This window comes from Anopheles marshallii, chromosome 3, assembly GCF_943734725.1.
Source record: "Anopheles marshallii chromosome 3, idAnoMarsDA_429_01, whole genome shotgun sequence".
Classification (NCBI taxonomy): domain Eukaryota; kingdom Metazoa; phylum Arthropoda; class Insecta; order Diptera; family Culicidae; genus Anopheles; species Anopheles marshallii.
The window spans coordinates 76,971,673-76,992,500 of NC_071327.1; the positions used below are offsets into that span (position 1 = coordinate 76,971,673).

At 42.1% G+C, this 20,828-nt stretch overlaps 1 protein-coding gene across 1 annotated transcript; it reads left to right on the top strand.

Annotated features, from left to right (window-relative positions):
• The first annotated feature begins 25 nt into the window (after window positions 1-25).
• LOC128713175 (uncharacterized) lies at window positions 26-15,528 on the top strand. The gene is made up of 21 exons (XM_053808035.1): window positions 26-163; window positions 246-392; window positions 469-631; window positions 700-831; window positions 904-1,097; window positions 1,189-1,361; window positions 1,432-1,600; window positions 1,677-1,870; window positions 1,944-2,424; window positions 2,499-2,661; window positions 12,162-12,319; window positions 12,456-12,602; window positions 13,055-13,349; window positions 13,425-13,788; window positions 13,861-14,029; window positions 14,317-14,396; window positions 14,468-14,581; window positions 14,649-14,799; window positions 14,869-15,198; window positions 15,268-15,382; window positions 15,464-15,528. The coding sequence occupies exons 1-21, from the start codon at window positions 26-28 to the stop codon at window positions 15,526-15,528; spliced, it is 3,942 nt and encodes a 1,313-aa protein (XP_053664010.1).
• The last annotated feature ends 5,300 nt before the right edge of the window (window positions 15,529-20,828 follow it).

Sequence of the window (20,828 nt, forward strand, 5' to 3'; positions counted from 1 at the left end):
CTCAACAGTGTCTCAGTACCACCGTATGCCAAAGCTGTGGCAGTTTGATGACTATGACGACTGTCTTCAATCCTCGGGTCCGGATGAACCGGCCAGTGTGTACTGCACCAGTACGGTCGTACTGAAACCGGACAATCGTTCCGAGCTTTGGAAGTTGATCGAGGTACGCGAGATGGAAGGAAGATGATAAGGAAGATGATTAATAATACTAATGTGCATCTGTTCTGGGCTCGGTTTTGCGGTAGGATTTTTCCAGCGATTACAAGCGCCATTTCAATCATCAGGTCGTGAGAAGGGGCACGTGCATAAAAAAGTGTCAAAAAACGATCGAAAAACTATCGCCAGAGGCGAGGAGAGCGCTAACGGTGGAAAAGTTCCCGATTGAAGTTAGGGTACGGTAATTCTTAACTCAATTGGAAAGAACGAAGAGCATCAGTGCTGCAATCTTTTCTCGTTTTTTTTTTGTAGTACAAATTCGATGATGGTATTTTGGAAAATGTGGATATCGATCGTGAAGTGTATGCGGATGTGGTGGATATTTGTATCAACAGTGAGCTGAATGAGACGTACGGTTTGCTGGCCTACACCGAGATACTGTCGTGCGATAAATCTTCCGATGAGATTGTTATAGGTCTGTGTGCGAGAGACTAACTGTGTAACCTATTCCTAACCTCCGATTCACTTGCTCACTCATTCTAGATGCACTTGATATGTCGTTCTTGATTATTCTCTGTCTGCTCGTCAGCTGTGTGATCCTTTCGTCTTGGTACGATAGCTCCGTCAACTACAAACTAACCGCGGAACACTACAAACAAGCGCTCGACAGTAAACGTAAGAATTAGGTAGCAACGTATTTGATCCAATATCTCATCGAAACTGTCTTTCTGCTTGGTTTTTCCGAAGGTAAAATGGTATGGGTGTCATTTTCTATACAGCGGAACTGGTACCGACTAACGTCACGCTCCCGAGATGAAATGGATCAAAAGCTGCGCTTCTTTCAGGCGTTCCGATTTCTCACGATGTCACTCGTCATCTTTGGCCATGCCGCCTTACTGCTTGCCGTCTCACCGACCACCCATTCGGAGAAGCTGGAGCTAGTAAGTTTGCTTTATTTCACAAGCGGTAGCAGTAGAATGTTCCCTGGCGGTACCCTGATCGAACTTCTCTTTGCGCCTTTGTTTATGCAAGCTGATGCACAACGTCGGTAGCATGATTCTCACGAACGGTGTGCAGATCACGCAAACGTTTCTCGCGATCAGTGGAACGCTGCTGGCGATACAGGTTATGAGTTTGGCTGAAAAACGAAAGCGTAGCGTTAGCTTCCTTTACGTCCCGGTGGCAATTCTTTATCGATACATACGGTAAGGCAGGCAATTAAGGAAAAAGAACATTCAAGGTCAAAGTAGTTTTAACGTGAAAGTCGTACTTTAGATTAACTCCAGTGTACGCGTTGGTGATCTTACTTCATGCCACGTGGTTGCTCAAGCTGCAAACGGGTCCATTGTGGCGTTGGGGTGCTGAAACGGAACAGACATTCTGTCGGCGTAATTGGTGGACGAACTTGCTGTACATCAACAACTACGTGCATCCTGACGAGCCGGTAAGTGTGTGTGTGTGTGTTAGTAATTTTGAATGAAATTGCTCGTCTTATGGTGACTTCCTTCCCTTCTTGACAGTGTGTCCAGCAAGGATGGTATCTTGGTGCGGAATTTCAAGTGTTCATCATTGCGCTGATCGTGTTGATTACGATCGTCAACTATCCTCGTGCAAAGATCCTTATTATGTCGGTAGTGCTCGTTTTGGCGTACGTCGTGCCAGCATTTTTCATCTACTTCCAAAAGCTGGAGGGAGTGTTTGTAGTTACACTCGAGTAAGTTATCATTAAACAATGTTATTTTGCAGTAAGTAGCAGCTCACCCCAACCTTCTGCTCACCAATTACAGAGCTCAACGATACATCCTTTGGTACGACAAGTTTTACCTACAAGCGTACATTCCAACGCACATTAACTTTGGCAACTATATGCTGGGCGTACTGACCGGTATTATCTACACGGAGCTTCGCAAACGTTCGATCAATCTCGCCGAAAGTAGAACGTTCCGTGCCGTGTGGTACGCAACGATTATTGTCGTTCCACTGTCCATGCTACCGGCGTACATATTCTACGTGAATGATTTCGAAACGCCCTCCGTTTGGATGGCGGTTTATTTTGTCATCTCGAAGAACCTTTTCGGCATCGGTGCTGGAATCGTTATTATTGGCTCAATCTACGGTGTTAACGGTGCACTGCAGCGAATATTGAACTATCCGTTTTTCGAACCGTTGGGCCGGTTAGCGTACGGTGCCTACCTGATTCATCCGTTCGTGATGCGCTACATGTTCATCAGCGCGCGGGGACCGGTTTACTATAGCGATACACTCACGGTAGCGAATAGAAACGGACAAGGCTAGCCAAGTCAAGAACGCATTTGTATGATATTTTCTTTCTTCCTTTCAAGCTTTCCTTGGTGCTTGGAGCGACGGTAATGTCCTGTTTGATGTCATTGCTGATGTGTTTACTGCTGGAGCTACCTACATCTGCGTTACAGAATGTTCTATTTGGTAGTTTTAAAGGTAGGAAAAACATATTTTCAATAAATGATGCTTTTAAGGAGATAAACTGCATTTTTTATAACTTTACTGCATTTTACAGAACAAAAATCGAACCGCATTGATGTGGAAAGTGCCACCAATCAAGGTCAAACTACAATAACGCCGGCTTTAACAGAAAAGAAAAGTGAATTGTAAATGTGTTAGAACAATTTAGTGAATAAAATTGTTTTGCGTTAGTTTGGGAATGGTGCTTTCTTTTATATAATTCTATCGGTATGTAAGTGTTTCGTAAAAGATATTCGACCTATTGTAATTATTATCATTAAAATAGTTTCAGGAAATTAAAGTGATATGTGTTGTTTTAGCGATTTTACCATAACCATTAGCGTACGGCTATTTGAGAGCGTTATTTTGTATTTACAAAATAAAAAAAAGATGATGAGAAAAAAAAACGCATATCGAAAACGGATATACAAAATAACTTTCACTCGAGTTCTCAGTTTGACGTCATGGGAATCGAGTTTGGTTCGATCATTTTCGTATGCTTCGAAACCCCGGTAATAAACTCTAGACCGCTATCAATCCGATGTCGCCCACTATAGACAGCAACGCAACAGCAGACAACGAACCTTGCCAAAGTGATCCCGGGATTTTTATTTCTTTTCTCGCTTTATCATCAAATGGTAAATGGATTCACAGGAAGACTGGAAATCGTATTGTAAGGAAAGATGCACACAGTTATATTCACGGGCGAAAAACTGGTTTGTTCGTCGAAGATCAATCGTTTCCGTTACCCACTAGGAAGGATTGCTTGGACAGGAATTGTGCGAACTTTTTAGCTGAGAAGCTGTGCGTTCTAAACTGTAAACAATAACAACCATTGATATGGTCAATTTTTGTACAGCATTTCAATGACGTAAATGGTTTTATGAGCGTGTTGGGCGAAATATCTCGATTTTAAGCTTTTGTTGTTTGATTCCATGTTTATGCGTGCAAACTCAAACGAAATGTTAAGTAAAGCTACTAATTAAAACATGGATTTCCTTATAGGATTTGCTAAAAACAACTCTTTACTCCTGCAACGCACGCCGGTGAACTGTATCTGCTATCAACAAATGGCACGCTCAAGGACATATACAAAATCACGGTTATTCGTGCATAACTCTTTCAGCAAATAAACTTCGTTACATTCACCAAAGCGTGACCAAGACTTTGGGTGACTCCATACTCTATTTCGTATCGTTGTGCATCTTTTTTGAACCCTCTTGACCTATTTCGGATGTTGATTTTGTGTGCGGAAAATAGGTGCTTACTGTAACAATTATCACCTAAAGCCATATCATTCACCATGATCACCGTTGAAATGTTATCCAGACAGTTACCTAGAAAAATATCCGGGATCATGCAACTATAGAATTTCGTTTTTCAGCCAAAAAAAAACACAATTATTTATTATTGAAAATAAAATAAACATGAGTAAATGATTCACCAATCAAATATTTTTCATTTCAATGGATATTCTGTTTGTACGCATAAATTTGCACCTACATTTTAGAAAATCATCTTTGTGACGTCAACGTATTTTTACAGCTATCTGTTTACACATGTTTGTGGGAGTGGAATGTGTAGAATATGAAAATTTACTTTGTTTTTGTAAAATAATGAGTAAATAATCTTCAATATTGCTGTAACCTTATTAAGAAATTTATATAATTTGGCTGTTTTGTTTTTAATTATTTGCCTAACTTTTTCAACTAACTTGGTGGTTTTTCATCATTTTAATCAATAATGAATTAATTTAACAACAAATCGTCTTCAAAAACAATGTAGGCATTTGTATTTTTTGATAAACCTACGCAATAAAAGAACATGTCAAGTTTACAAATATATCAAAGAAGGAAGTCTCTAACAAACTGGTAGTAGCTGGTAAAACCAATTCTTACCTAGCATCACTCGACAATACATAAAACTACTAATATTCACGGCACAAATCACAAAGTAAACAACCGCAGAAAGAACGTTGCCCCACGATGGTTCGAATCGCTAATTCAACCATTAGCACAACATATACAAACACACACGCGCCAAAAACCGGTGTCCGGACGCTGTCATGCAAGAAATCTCAGCAACACGTGGAAAAATTATACACGCTTCTCACTCGCTCACCACGCGAATGAGAACCGTTTCTCATCGGGCAGAAATTTTCACGCTCACGCTCACGTTTCGTTCGCGCGCGCTGCTCATCTTCATGTGCGCGGGATCGCATTCGCACGTAGCACCGATAGGACAGGGATAATCGGGACGGGATGTTGATCTAACCAAAAGACCGTTGGTGCTGTTTGGCGAGCGTTAGTTGCCGCTGGAGCATCCGAACGATCACACGTTGCGGGGAAGAAATCAATCGCTTTCCGAACAGCGCAGAAAGAAACTGCCAGTGTTTTACAAACAGTTTGTTGCACTCGTTTTGTGTGAAAGTGTTTGTGTAGCAGTAGTATTATACAACAGTGAACAAATATTTCCCTGTGTAAAAAGTGTTATGGAAAGTGATGTTAAGATGAAAACGGGAGCAAGAGTTGAGAAAAACCATAAAATGGTCTCCTATTTGAAGCCATTTTATGTTCCAGTGCTAATTGTTGTGCTTGTGGTGATCGGTTTAATACAACCAAGTGATGCTACCTTTGTGGAGTGTAAGTGTGGAATTACATTACTTCTGAATAGAATAATTATTTATCAATAGAAATGTTTACATTTTGAACAAAAATTCAATTGCCGGATATTGTAAAATTATATTGTGAAAAAAACAATATTTTAATGAGTGCAAGTAGTTAATTCAGTAGCTAATTTCTGTTAAAAGATTATTGTTAAAAGGTGCTATAAGTGAAAGCTTGAAGTACTCAAATGCTTTAGTTGACAATATAGTTATTTCTTACTGATGGATTTTGAGTATAAATAAATCCTTTTATTCAACTTCAGTAGCAAAGTAAATTCAAGAAAATATTTAAGACAATTTTTTTTATGCTAAAAGTTTGAAAACTTTGAACAGACCATGCAAAATTATATGTTTGTTACAGTTTTTGTGAACATGATTAAGAAATTTATTAATTTATTTTTGTAAGTTTTCGATTTTTCAATTTTTCCTCATATATCGTACATACCTCACCCGTATCCCAGCTTTTCACCGTTCATTCATTATTTAACGTATCTGCACACAAATTAGACGAATAACGTCAACCGGGTGGATTTTTTAACCATCGTCCGGATCGTGCCTAATGGAACCGACTCAAACTGGGATGGTTTTAATTTATGTTGAGCCTAAAACGGTGTCAATCGGTGGAAGGAAGATGTGTTTGGCAAGATTAAGATGTGCTGCCAGATCGCTGGTGTAAGTTTCGCGACCGACTTACATACGACGCCGTGTGGTCCTTATCCCGCTTCGCGAATGTTCTTTTAATGCTGTCTGTTTTCAAGAATTTATAACGTTCCGTTTCGATTTTCCTACAGTTTGGCGACAGCAGTCTGTTTACGCACGGTTGTTTGTCTCGCGGTTTTATTGGTGGATGGGTTCGTTCTTATTCCGGGCCAAGATAGGGCTAACAGTCGCCTAATGGATGGGCGAAGTAGTTCTCCGGTGTGCTACGCAATTTGTCTTAGCTTCCCCGGCGCATTAGTCAGCCGTTGTTTACCGAAGAATCGAATTTTCCCATACGGGTCGCCTCTGTTGAGATAGCACATTTTGGGTTTTTTTTCCTGATAGTTCTTGAGCTTGAGTTGATAGTTCTGTGCGAGACCTTCGGCGATGGTCTAATAAAACGGATCAACAGCGTAATGAAGGATGGAATGTGCTACTTCCTTACAGCTGATCCGTCGAACAGGTTTTGGGTGGCTTCTTTCTCCCCCTTACAGCATGATCGCTAACATGTAAATCACAACCGTTTGCATTGTATTGTGAGCATAGCTTCCAATGTCAATGTCAATAGTTGTTTAGCAAGAAGTTTTTTTTATTGTTCCGCTTTCAATTGTGTGAGTTTTTTTTTATCAATTATAGAGGTTTTTCTCTTTGCTCTTCTAATGGAGACATCTTAATTTAACGACTAATTGCATACATCTCAACCATGGTGTGGAACGTGTTAATGAACCGCCCTGCAACACCGCACAATGATTGTAGCCCTTAAGGCACACACTCGGTGGGAAAGGAAGTGCGATAGATAGTGCGACGAGCTGTTCGTTTCTCATTAGCAAAAGGCAGCACTGCGACCAACACTGCAATCAGCATCAATCTGCTGAAAGACTCATAAATCAACAAGCGAATAAAATACTTTACTGCATTATTCACGATCGTGGCGCATATTTTAAAGACGCTACCGTAAACACAATCATAAATAATATTCAAATTGTGCCGTTTTTCCACAGTGGTCTATTTGGTACAAATTATCACATCGATTCAATGGTCGATATTCCTCGTTCAAGGTGAGGTGAGGTTTCGTCGTAGAAAAATGTGTTCCTACTTGCACTGAGTCTACGCGGATTTCAAAGTCGCATTTGACGATCTCCCAAATACTCTACTCTTTATCATGTTAGAGATCTTTGGAGGATCGGTTATCAACGGATCCCTAAATGAACGAGTTTATCGTGCAAAGGTTAGCCATGCTCTATTCGATGATTCCATTTCTGCTTGCTCTGGTGTCCCTCAAGGCAGTATGTCCTCTCTTATTTGCATCCTCAATCACCGTTGAAATGTTATCTCTCAACGATTGCATCCTCAATGATTTTGTGGTGCAAAATTAGGTCTTTAACGTTTACAACTTATGTTCTACCATTGACATTGGAGTATTAATCAGCGATTTGATCTTCAAACCGGAATGTTGCTATTGCACGGACGTAACAAGTCCAGAGGTCTTTCCGACGATTTGCCACGCGCAGAGTGTTTGGAAGGAGAGCTTAGCTTTCATTCTTCTACACTGCTTTTGCTTGTCCTTGGCCTCTCACCAATAGCGGTAAGTTAGGATTAATCCAATTATGTAGTCCGGGGCAGACAATTGTGTAATGAGTTAAAGAAGAAAATTAGAAAACAATGAAATCGGTGACCTGCTTACACCAACCTGTTTACTTTACGCCCATTTGGTGCGTGATTGATTTCATCGAACTTGTAAATTCCACTCACGGACTACCGCCCAACATTCGTGGGCACCGTGAGCACAGTCCGAGGTGTACAACATTGTGTAAAGTAAGATGTTTAAAAACACGAGCGCCCAATCAAAAGGTTCGTTGGGTTAGTTTTGGATCGCTACATTGGTCATAGGTAGTTCTCGTTTATGACGCGACTTACAACCAATCAGCAACCCTACCATCCCAACTTAAACACGTTCAAGCATAAGATATGGGAGGAAAAATTCTAACCGTCTATAATGAGAGGGAGCTAAAATTATAGACAAGATTCCCGGGAACTCATCACAACAATGTGCGGTACGGTTTGGTTCAACTAGAAATGGTTTCTCCACCCTGAGTGTGAATCTCTCTTTGATCGATGAATGGTTTTGCTGCCAGGATAACAACAGAAATCCCATTAATGAGAATGGGTTTCACACAGATCGCGGAACACGAGTAAAGCGTTTATGAGTAGCGCTTAAAAATAATGAGTTTTAGGTAATGAATGAATCAGTGAATAATTTAAGATCAGAGGTCAGAGGGTTTGTGTTCTGTGTGGTAAGTTAACTGATTATCTTCTACTATGACTATGCAATCCAATTTCCAAAATACGAAGACGGGTTGCTTTATCAGCAATCAAATCCGTGTACATTATTCAAACAAAACATCTCTTTTAAGCCTTCTGCTTACTAAGATTTTTCCTTCCGAGCACAAATGAATCATATTTAGTTACTTCCTTATGTAAGTTTTGTTACATTAGCATGAATACTGGTTCCACCGCTCGCTTAATCCGAATCCGGAAGCGTGTTCTATTGGGAATGATTCACACTTGTTACGCTTTTACACACTCGTTCTATCGGGCGTATTCAGCTTAAATTGTCAGCGAGCTGTGGAAGTTTTCAGGTTTTGGAACCAAATTAAACCCAACCTGCTGGCAGATTGCGTGCCGGGCTTAGCCCATGTCTCCGCAAAGGAGACCACACCAAGTTCGGCAAGACGCACCTTGCGCCGGAGTATTGTAGAATTCAACGCGCGTTTTACCCATTAAGATGTGGAGGTATTTTATTCGACCCATTCTAACTACATTCGCTTGGTGCGGTTAACATATGCGCCGCATTTGCTTTAGTTGTCCAGGTAGGTGGAAACCGAACAAAAACAACAACGTGATGAGCGCCAACTAAAGTTGTAAAATTTTTAAAGCCAAACCTAACCACCCTTCTTCGATGAGACGTGGAAGGTTTTAACCATTCAGGTATCATCTTCGTCGTGCGCTGAGAGGTTTTTTGTGAATTTAATTTGCACATCAAATGGTACCAGGCGCACGAATGGCCATGCGACGAAAAGCGACTTCCTTGAGAAGGGAAACGGACATCGATCATCGATCTCCCCCATGGTGTTCCAATTAGCGAGAGTGGAAGCTTCTTCGGAACTGAAGTCAGCTTAAAAAATCAGGTACTTTTGACGTGACTTACCATAGTTTTACGTCATGCTAAAGCGGGTAAAACTGCAGGAAATCAACCCACTCCCATTTTTTTCGTGGATTCTTTCGTTAAAAAGCTCGTCTTGTGAGGTGTAAATAAAGGTTAAGAGTGGCGAATTATGTCACCCACGTTCTAGAAATAGGTGTTAACACCGTTTCTCACCAACCGTATCCGGATATTGGCGAAACTATCCCCAGTAAGTGCTGAAATATAAAAGGAACTTAGTGAGATAACTCGGTGTGCCTTGTGCCGAACGGTAAGAACAAGGCAATTCACATTTTCCCAGCAGTTAAGTTCATCGACACTTGCGCAGTCATTAATTCCCAGGTCTCTATGGAATGAGATTTACAGTTCCGAGTCGCACATAGTCGTTAAGTCAAATAATGAAGCCCTGCACAGGCTGGGCGAAACCTTTCCCGAGGTTCTGCTGGATCAAATCACAAGAGCAAAACTCCCGCAAGCGGAACAAATGCCAATGATTGATGGATTGAAGAACTGCTATTTACAACACCGTAATGTCTTCAGATTGTCAACTTTCAAATTTATTACATGAAATAGGCTGATAAAAAACCATCACTTAGCTCAACAGGAATTTTGACCATTTAATGTCGTCTGAAATCTTGGATTTAAATTGCAAAATTCTACACAGGAAATCCCTTTGGAAAATACGTTCGGTTGGATTCTATGGACAAAACCGGTTTACTTGGTCTGAGTCTTTGTACGATAAAGCAATGACGAGTTACTTCTTGTGGTCGTACAATCTTCGCCTTAAGTACGTTTACGACGTGCAAGATCCATTGCGTCCTAGTTCGGTTATCAGAAGGAAAGAAAACGGTTTTTCCAACGGTCCATTTGTGGCCTAATGCAAACAAGTTTTCAACTCTGTACAGGCCCTTCGCCAGATGAGAGACACCATAACACATTTTTGCAAGGGAAGCAAAAGAATCCAGAACCAGTTGTGATCTAACACGGAGCAAAGCATGTACAAAGTCGAGAGGCCCTTCAGAATTTTCGTATGATTTTCGTTTAGAACTCCCGGATTCGTGCTTCAAAACCGAAAGAGGCGTTCACATTAAACCAGTTTAGAGCGAACTGATTCACAGTCTGGTGGTAAAAAAAACATGGATTAGTATTACATTAGCATATCCAGAGGAGGAAACACATAACTTAAAAGGAAATTCATTCAAAATAAACCTACGTCTAGACTTAATCGATATGGTAATACGGGAATACGGGATGCTTGTCTAAAGAACGTGGACTAAGAATAGACGGGCTAGAATATTCCTGAACTGGGAAACAATGCACGAAGGGTGTGCTCATCATGTCTTCTATTAAATTTTATGTTCGCGATCATTATTTCGCCGCAATAGTCATATAACACCAATCTCACACAGAATAGATGTTGCAATTACCTTCATCTACTACTGTACGACACTGTAAGAAGAGTAGACAATAGTACGCTTAGCACATTCACCACAAAACCGCACAACTTCATGCATATGTTATATGATACTAACTATAAACTGTATGTGATTTCACTTGTCTACTGCCTAACTCTCAGTGACTTGTATGCCAGAATAGGCGTGTTGTCGTTATTTTTGTTCCAGAAAAACATCTCATCAGATCCTCTTTTCTGATGACGTTGTAGTGATCTTATAGTGATCTTGCATTAAACCACAACTACACATGGTGACTCTGGTTAAACGGATCCATTTAAAACAAACACAAAGGCAAACATCAATCTAGTTTATTTTCGTAGCAAAAAAAGAAGATCGCAATTGTTAGATGCGTTCGCTGCTTGTAAAGTCTTTCAGGTGAGATGGAACAGGTTTCCCGCGGAAAGTTTGATCGTTTCATTATACATACAACCAGCCGGCAATATGTCTCTCTTGTTACATCCGGGGAAGCCCCAAAGGGTCTAGAGTTTCTTTTTTTTTTTAAATAAAAGGTAATATGATTAAAAACCATCATTCTAATCTCTAGTCGAAGTTGACTTCGAAATGAAGTTATTTCAAACCGGGGAACGACAAAAAAAACGTTTACCCATTCAGCCGCAATCAATTCACTGTGGGGCAACTTGAATTGTTTGTTTATGTTCGTTAATCTTGTTTCAATTAGGCAATGAGATCATGTCCAGTCACGTGGTCGGAATTTATAAAGCATTTATCACGTGTTCATCGTTATGCCCGTCTGTTCGGAGGGGTTTTCCCTTTGTTTTCCGAATGGCATTTTTATACGCTTCCGTATTATTGTCACGTTTTTATATTCTGTTTTTTTTTTTAATACAAATGTCACTTGTGCACGATCTTATCTTTCCTTGACAAAATGGAATTTCTTTACCCTTGATGTACCAGGACAAGCCCTTCTCTTTCGGTGTTGCTTTCCGGCAAGGAAAGATGATCGTGACCCTTGCAGTCGTGATGGTTGACAAAAAAACTGGTTTAACAGGTGGCACGCGCTCGCCAGTAGCCGGTATGCGCCCAGAGCCATGCGAACGAACCTGAACGAGCGACAGACTGCATCGTTTATTCGATGCTGCTGTGGTGACAGACGGATAGCTAGCGGGACTAGATTGCATCATCGTAAACAACAGCATACGGAGACCTACAAACCTAGTGCCAGTACTAGTTTTAAACCGGGATGCTGTTTATTCTGCATAAGATTACTGCATGATTCATGCGGCCTACCAGCAGAATGTTATCGAACGTGGGACATTTTAGTGAACAGTTATAGTGTATTATTTTAAATATCTAATCCTCTTAATTCCGCCTTCACCTTGAACTTGTAAACGCGCTTGCTGAACTGCGGTATCTCTTTTTCATCGAAACTAAATGCTACCACTAAACGAATCTCACATAATGATCATCCAAAACCGATTTCCCTATCTTTAAATCATCTATTCACCCCTCTGTAACTCCGCTGCTCGTTTCCTCTGTTTTCCAGTGGATGAATATTATCGCATGCCAAAGATTTACGACTATGATGACTACGATCGGTGTGTAGCGCAGGCACCGCAAGTTCCGGCAGAGGACGCCGTTTACTGTGTCGCGCGAACGATCATCAAACCGGATCAAGAGTCGAGCCTGTGGCGACTCATCGAGGTACACCTACGGAGACACGCAGAATAACCTTAACCAGACCTACCATAACCCGTTCGCTTGAACTTGACCGACGCGTTCGAAACCTTCCAGTTGGACTCGCCTGTTGACATCTCGATCTGATTTGTGTTTTTTGCAGAACTTTACCAACGACACCAAGCGGCACTTTCGTCACGATCATCTGGATCGTGGCTTTTGCATTGAGCGGTGCCGTCAGCTCGTACAGTCGCTTGATGTACACGCGGCAGATGAACTGTTTGTGGAAAAGTTTGAAATTTCCTTTCCGGTGAGTATTTTGACGGTGCCTTGTAGCGACGTTAATCATAAAAAGTGTGAAACAGCTAACATGAATTACTAATCCCAAACAAATCGTCAAACGGTAGCTGTTGGTTTCATTGCAGCTTGTTTACCAACTAAACACAGCAACTGCGGTGATTCAGTATTCGCTACAGACCAGTATTCACGTCACTGTGACGCATCAGACTATAGCATACAATTAATCAGACTACAACTACATTATTGTCTTATTAACCCTGTTTGACTCTATTACATGATGCAGTGCTACTATGGATTTTACGTGTATTATTCTTTTCAATAAGACGATCGTAGAATAAGAACAGGATTTCGCTGATTTATGTGATCATTCAACTGCTTTCTAACTAGTCTCTCCCGTAGACTCCAGTTTGTCTGGCTTTACATTTTTTATTCTTGTTTCTCCGCTATCCATTCTTTTCCCAGTACATCATCCATTCGGATGCCTTCAACAACGTAAGCGATGATCGTGCACGGTACGGACGGCTGATTAATATCTGCCAGAATCACGCCCTCCGCCACCAGTATAATCTCTCAGGCTACACCGAAATTGAGTACTGCACTGGACCGAAACGAAGCACACCGATTGATGGACTAGATATCAGCTTTCTAGTCATCACGGGCTTGATCTTGCTACTGGTAATCAGCTCCACTTGGTACGATCACTACACCAGGAAGCAGCTAGATAACGAGCATTACAAAAAAGATCTACCTTGCCGAAGTAAGTTGAGAGTCTATGTGAAAAGTTATCACGGGAATGTGGGTACTCCAACTAACTCGCATTTTTTCACCTTAGAAACGATGGTACTGACGTCGTTCTCGCTCGTACGCAACTGGTACCGATTGGTGTCCCGGTCCAAGGATCAGCTGAATGAAGATCTTAAGTTTTTCCAAGCCATTCGATTCTTCACCTTATGTCTGGTGGTTGTCGGACACTGTGGTGATCTGTTCACGGCGACATCGTTTGCAAATACGCAGGACCGTGAAGCGGAGTACTACAACCCGCTCGGACACATGCTGATAAATGGTTCCATCATCGTGCAGTCGTTTTTCGAGATGAGTGGATTCCTGCTCAGTATACACTTCTGTACCACGCAGGCCAAGTTGAAGCGCATTAGCTGGGCTGCTATACTAGTAACGGTTGGCTACAGATACATCCGGTAAGCGAGAACTATTTATCAATGTCAACACAACATCTCAAGAAGGCAGTGTGATACTTTTCTATTGTACAGTCTTACGCCAGCATACGCGTTCATCCTACTGCTACATGCAACCTGGTTGCCCAAGCTACAGGACGGTCCGCTGTGGCCTCGTGGCGCGGAAGTCGAGCGTAACCTGTGCCGACGAAACTGGTGGACGAATTTGTTGTACGTGAACAACTACGTTAATGCGGACGAACCGGTAAGCATTGGTATTGGCGCATGATTCATGTTTGGAATTTCCTGGCAATTTGTAAGGGAAGTTTATTGGCCTCTTACAATAGTCTGACTATCATCTTCGTGATCATGCCATCTCTTGGGCGGGGAATTCTTCCCTAATGACCTTTATGCATGGTGCATCTGACAACTTCGCGAGTAATTTCACGAACACTTGCGAGTGATTTATTTATGAGAATTCCTCTGTAAAAGTACATTAACAGGTGATGTGTGATTTTTATATAGAAACGAAATATATCTCTTTATTTGCAGTGCCTTCAACAAGCTTGGTATCTGGCCTGTGATTATCAACTGTTTACTGTGGGACTTATTATTCTTGTGGCAGTAACAAAGTATGACCTTTTGATTGTTTCATTTATGTTCTTCGAATTGCATGAAATTTCTCATCTTATGTTTTTAACAGATATAAAAAGTACGTTGTGCACATCTTTAGTGCTTCCGGTGTACTAGCCATCCTGATACCGGCACTTGTCGTTTACTTTAACCACTTTGATGGAGTTTTTCTAGTAACCTTACAGTAAGTAGATTGAACACTAGCTAAAGGAGCTGCATTTCATCATAAACTGCTTTGTATTGTTTTACAGAGCCGAACGATTCATTTACTGGTTCGACGAGATGTATCACAAGATCTACATTCCATTCCATACGAACATTGGCTGCTATATCGGTGGAGTAGTTTATGGTTATTTGTACTACCGTGTGCGTACATCCGACAACAAGGGCAACAGATCGGGCGTAAGTTAAAGCTTACCGCGCTATTCCTTCCAACATATTTGCTAATCAAGTTCCCATCTTGTTTACTAGTTCCTTAAGTTCCTATGGTACATGACAGTGCCGTGCGGAGCGTTGACGCTTATGTTGAGCATGATCTTCTATTCGTACAATTTCGAAAAACCTTCGCTGTGGATATCGCTGTTCTTCCCGCTTCACAAAAATGCCTGGGCACTGTTCGGTGCCATAGTCCTGTACGGCATCATTTACAACTACAATCGCTTCATAAAGAGTGTCGTCAATTTCCCACTCTTTGTACCTTTGGGACGACTTACCTACTGTGCGTACATCAGTCACGTGTTCTTCCTGAAGAATTTCTTCTACGGAGCTCGTGACATTCCGTACTTCAGTAACGTATCGATGGTGAGTTGGGCATATTGGAACGGCAACGAATTTGGTGTAAATTTTCAACTTTTTGCTTTCTGTTTCCAGTATACAAAAGTTATTTCGGTGATAGTGGCATCGTACATCTTGGGTGCCATAGTTGCTCTCACACTGGAATTTCCTATTTCCGCCCTGCAGAAGCATTTGCTTTCAAAGCAGCTAGGTAAACATCAGACTGTTTTGGAAAAATAGGAATGCTTATAGTCATCTACAAACCATCTTGTTTGTTGTTTTATTATTTCAGAGAAAATATCGAAACCCGAACCACCGAGAGAGAACAACAACGAACTTAGCCCACCGTCTGCTTAATGGAACCAAACATCATCAACAAAATTAGACCTAATTGCTTCTCTACTACGGAATTTATTTGAATACTCAAGTATTGTGCTCCTTATGAACGTTATTTAAGAAATAGTTAATAAAGAGAAAATGAATTTTTATGGTATGGACGTGTCGGAACTTTTTTGCACGCTATTTTTAGTCTGTATTTATATTTCCAATAAAAAGAGCAATATTGTTTCAACAAATAACTTGAATTGAAAAAGGACCACGTCTATGATAGTCAAAATTCACAGCATTATTGCAAAAAAGTGGAAAACTTTCCGAAAATCTCGAAAAATAACCGCCCGTTTAAAATATTATGGGAACAGACATATCAAAATCACACGGCCGAAGCGCGCGTTTATATCCAGCGGTCGAGTTAGACACACTGCTGTCAAACTGCAGGTTTTGTTTTGATTAGGTTTGTTCCGTTTGTCGTCGTTTTTTTCTACTCGCGCATTTTACTGAATTCGCAACACCATAACGGCAACTAAAAGATAAACGTGTCTTTCGTCCGACTCGCAAAACAATCCGCTTATCTATAGACGTCTAGAAAACATATCTGTATCGTTCGCACGCACACCTCAGCGTCCTCGTCTCGCTGTCGTGGAGGTCGGGTCATGAAGGTTACATAAATAAAAATAGGAACCGCTTCCTGCTTCCTGCCATTCTGTCCGCTTCGGAATGGTAAAGCACTTCCAAAAGGAAACCATAATCCCGTGAGCTAGAATACAGACGCCGATGAAAGTGTTCTCATGACGATTGACAGCGTCCCCGGCATCATCCGTCCATCGGAAGACTGTCTGTGGTCTGTGGTGACGGACATTTGACCCGTGTCGCGTTTCAGCGTGCCTGTGTGGAGTGGTCAGAGTGTGTAGCGAAGGGGTATTCTCCTTCGTCGAATATTACCTTTAATCACCGGGTTCAATTCATTCTTGCCTTCCGAAATGCCCACACCCGATGCGTGGTGCCAAGTGCTGTGATCCGCGCTCCCCGTAGCGTTAGTGTTGTAGAGTTAAGAAAAGTTTTGACGGCACGAAGCAGGAGACCGAACCGACTCGCCGTCGGTCGTGATAAAGCAAACGTAAAACATCAAATGTATTCCGGCCATGAATAGCAATACGATAAAGATGAATGGCGACCAGAAGAATGAATCGTTCAAGCTACTGCAGCTGTCCGATGACTCCAAGAGCCTTTCCGATCTCGAGTTGGCGGAGGTGGTATCACAAAGAAAGCGTAAAGTTCGCAGGTAGGTACGCGCGTTTATCGCACCCACTTTGTCACGGGTTTTTTGTGTTATGTCGTGATAACGTACGAAATGCGTATCGCTTCTTGCAGAAAAACACGCCAACGGACATCGTCATATCGAGGGGATGATGAACGAAGCTTAGCCGGTCGGAGCGGCCAAATTGATTGTAAAAATTTCAGCATCTGGCTTGCGGTGGCAATGACCGTGCTGTGGTTGTTCATAATTTCCTACGTCGCTTCTGTCATACATGGTGAAAACCATCGCCTTGAGCTTGCCCTACAGAAAGGTGAGTTTAATTAAAGCTCTAGTGTTTATCTCATAAGTAAGCATCATGTAATGCCACCTTCTGTCACAAGCATATTCACAAACGGGGCAGTGGAAGATGTACAATTATCAACAAAACAGAAAATTAACTTAGAACGTTAATTACCTCTCTTCCTTTTATGAAAAAAACATCGGCAACACGGTGCAAGAACGGCAAGCAAGAATGTTCCTTGCAAATAATCATAATGTAACTTCCTTGCACCGCAATCGAACAAAGTAAACATTGAAACGCCAAAAAGACGCCAACACGCCGGAGACACACAATGCCGAAAGGAGGCAAATCACTCTACCAGAGGCGTCCTTCACCTCCGAACACGTTGCTACGAGTGTTGTCGCCATGGAAAAACGAATCTCACCCCGCGTACCCCATGTGCTTTCGCACCCCAAACACTGTGACGATAGGTCGTTTTTCCCGCGGATATTTTCTATTTCCTGCCCATTGCCGATGCCAAATGCGGGAGATGAGAGAAAATTGACGCAAAGTAAACGAAGCCCGTCTGAGTAGAGAATTGTTCGTTTTTTGTACACTTGCCCAAGAGAAAGAGAGAGGAAATTTCCTATTCTCCGGGGATGGAAAGCTGGCATGATTTATTTCCCGTAGTTTTTCACCGCGAGAATGGAAAACGAGAGCGCGAATGGTACTGCTCTGCGCAACATGCGTTCGTTTGAAGCGATGCGAGCAATTACAGGAAGACACGGACAAGGATGGGTTTTGGGAAAACTGTACTGAGGCAAAATTCGGCGTGTTCGGTAATGGTTCCGATCGGGCACAGCAATTCTGCGTTAGTGTGTTTTCGGATTCGGACGCGTTCTGTTGTTTGTACGCTTGCGGCCCTATCGCGTACGCGCTTTTGCTCCTTTTACCGTCCTTGGACGAGTTTGGTGTTGGTGGTGGTGTAAAACTTTCAAGGAATTACTATCTCCAGTGCAGAGTGCTGTGGTGCGTTAACGAAGGAAACGAGATGCTTCTCGCTTAATATTTGCTTTGCCAGTCCCGTGACAATTGCTATTGAATTACAGTGAAGGTGAAAACGAAGTGTTCTTCTGCGTGGTGTGGACGTGTTAAAAATGTTCTCCTGGCGAAGGAGTTTACTCTAACCTGTTATGTGCTTATCGTACCACCGTAACCTTTAATGAGTGTGTCCTGTAGACGGTTTTAAAATTATCCATTAAACAGCTAAATTTCCTGTAGTGTACGGCAAAACAAAACTGAACACCCAACAGCAGCATCCACATTTGTATGAAAAGTGTTAGGATCATCGGCAGCAGCAGCAGCAGCAATCCTTGGCTACCATATTAAAGCACAGTGACCCATAGTAGACATAGCACCGGGATCGGAACCTTTATATTTTCATCGACATCCTGTCCCTACTATTATCCAACTTCCTGCGTGATAGGCAGCGTGGCCACCACAGTCCGTGGCCCTATTGTGGTGAAAGGAAATCCATCGCCCTTTACCCTTTACGGCAGGCATTATCGTCCCTGCTCCTGCCTTTGACGGAGAAGGCTACTGCCATTTTATTTGGGGGGTGTTTTCTTTCACATCCTTCTTCTTTTTCTTTCCTTCGCGAGTGAGTTTTTTTTTCTCCTCTTCCTTTATGTGATAACATTTTGCTACCGTGGGCTGAAGCTTTTTCCCTCTCGTGAAAAGCTACACTACGGTGTCTAATCGCAGCAGGCGGCTGTCTCTTGCTCTCCCGGTCTGTTGTGTATGTCCTGCGTACACGCGTATACTCGTAGTATGTCCTCGAATGGGGGGTACCGTTTTGTTTCATCCTCGCACTGTATAGAAATGTGTTGGGATATAAAGTGCGAGAGCGAAGATTCGATACTCGAGAGTAAGAGCGAAGGAGACGGTAGAGCGTAGCAGTAGCTGCTGTAGTAATTTCTGTGATGAGTTTGTACTTTTGTTTTGAAGCTGGCTCAGCATTGTGCGTTGGGTTCTAGTAGGTGGATTGAGGCATCAAAGTAGGCAGAAGCAGCAAACTCATCCTAACCGAAGGATATTCTTGACAGTTTTTCGCTGATGTAAGCTGATAGCACGGATACGATTGTGCGTTTTCAATACGCCGCTCCAAAGAGTTCCCTTTACAAAACGGGGGGGGGAATCATTCTTATTTACCTTGTAGCAGTGCTCTAACTATTTATGTTCTTTTCGTATGTTTCAGTGTGAAATGAAAACGTACGACTGTAACTGGCATGTGTGGCTTTTTCCCGTACGCCGTAAAATGAAAGCGGTCGTCGACTTGCCAGCATATCTAGAACAAGAACTCTGCCAGTTGTACGATTGTTCGATGTCTTTGCATAACCGCTCATCGAATGACAAGCCGGAATGATGATGAAAAATCATCCCACCCGCCCCGGGTACCTTTTGTTTGCGTCTTGTGTTGTTCCAAACACAATGTATTGCGATATTACAAAAGATTCTTTGGAATGCGCCGGGAAATGTGTCATCTCCCCCATGCGAAAGCGAAACAACATTCCAAAGATTCGTGAGACTCAAAATAGGCACGCAAAGATAAACGGCATTCGGAGTGAGCAGCATAGAACAGATAGAAGGAAGATGTGGTCTGTAGAACCCACCGGAAAATAGACAGCAAAGGAATGTTGCATATCAGAGTGTATGTATGTGGGAAAGTGGAAACGAATCACCTATTTCACCGCACCAAACATACTCCTTGGCTATCTCGTGCGGTACGACAAGTGCAGGAAACAAATATTATTTGCAAATTGATTAGGAGATTATGTTGAATTATGCAGCACGTCCGGTAAGGACCTGATAGGATCCTTTCCACACCCATGGATGGCTTTCCCTGGTGGTAGAATTGTGTTGCGTATTGAGACTCGGAAGCATACAAAAAAAATGGAATTACTTATGAAAGCGACAAGTATAAGATGGCGTGATAGCCATTGCTTTTCTGGCTGTACCTTAGCCCGGTACCGGCAGGTTGCCGGGTAATTTGGTTTCGCTTTGTACCGTACAGATGGCATAAGTACACGATCGTATACTTATTTTTGGTTTCTTTCTCCCTTTCCGCTTTTCGAAAGCGAAACAGTTTCTGTGACGATGATGGAATAAATTACAATAATCTTATGTAAAATAACAGCTACAATTGCCACAATTAAACGTGCTCAGCTGTATGAGCAGCTCGGTGAAGCGGACCCGCCCAGTGATATCTTACAACCGTTTCTATTTGTGTCTGAAGAAAGTCATAACCTTTATAAATAATTTGCGAACAAAAATGTGTTTTTATGCTCTGAAAAGCCAAACCCATCCAATTTGTGCGACTCGGGAAGATTATGTCAGCTTACTTCATGTTACTCTGCCTCTAGCATCAAACCACAAAGTATCTCCAGCAGTGAAGGCCAACGGCGGAAATGGGTACACAGCTGTCAGGTGTTTGGTGACTTGGCAACATATTGCACCACTACGCTGTCTCCTTCGCACCTCTCGCGGTTCAGATTTCTTGCCCTTAAAAAGTTTTCCAATGTTAATGTAGTAAACTTTTAGCGTCAATAAACATTCCTGCTGGTGGTTTGCGGCTCGGGGTGCTTAGTAGAAAACAACGCTTCATCCTGGGCGGATACCAGAGTGGAAAACACTGTAAAAGATTTGGCCTACGTCATTTTCCAACCGACTCGTTAAGGTTTTATTGCAACAGGAAACTGCGACTGCGAGTACGATTACGATGGGGAAGGTATACGATACGCCGTA

Bases quoted from the DNA above. Each gene is read 5' to 3' on its own strand.
- LOC128713175 (XM_053808035.1), top strand. From the start codon at position 26: ATGCCAAAGCTGTGGCAGTTTGATGACTATGACGACTGTCTTCAATCC. The intron at 2,425-2,498 runs GTAGCGAATAGA...CTTCCTTTCAAG, and splicing joins ACTATAGCGATACACTCACG to CTTTCCTTGGTGCTTGGAGC. The intron at 14,030-14,316 runs GTAAGCATTGGT...CTTTATTTGCAG, and splicing joins ACGTTAATGCGGACGAACCG to TGCCTTCAACAAGCTTGGTA.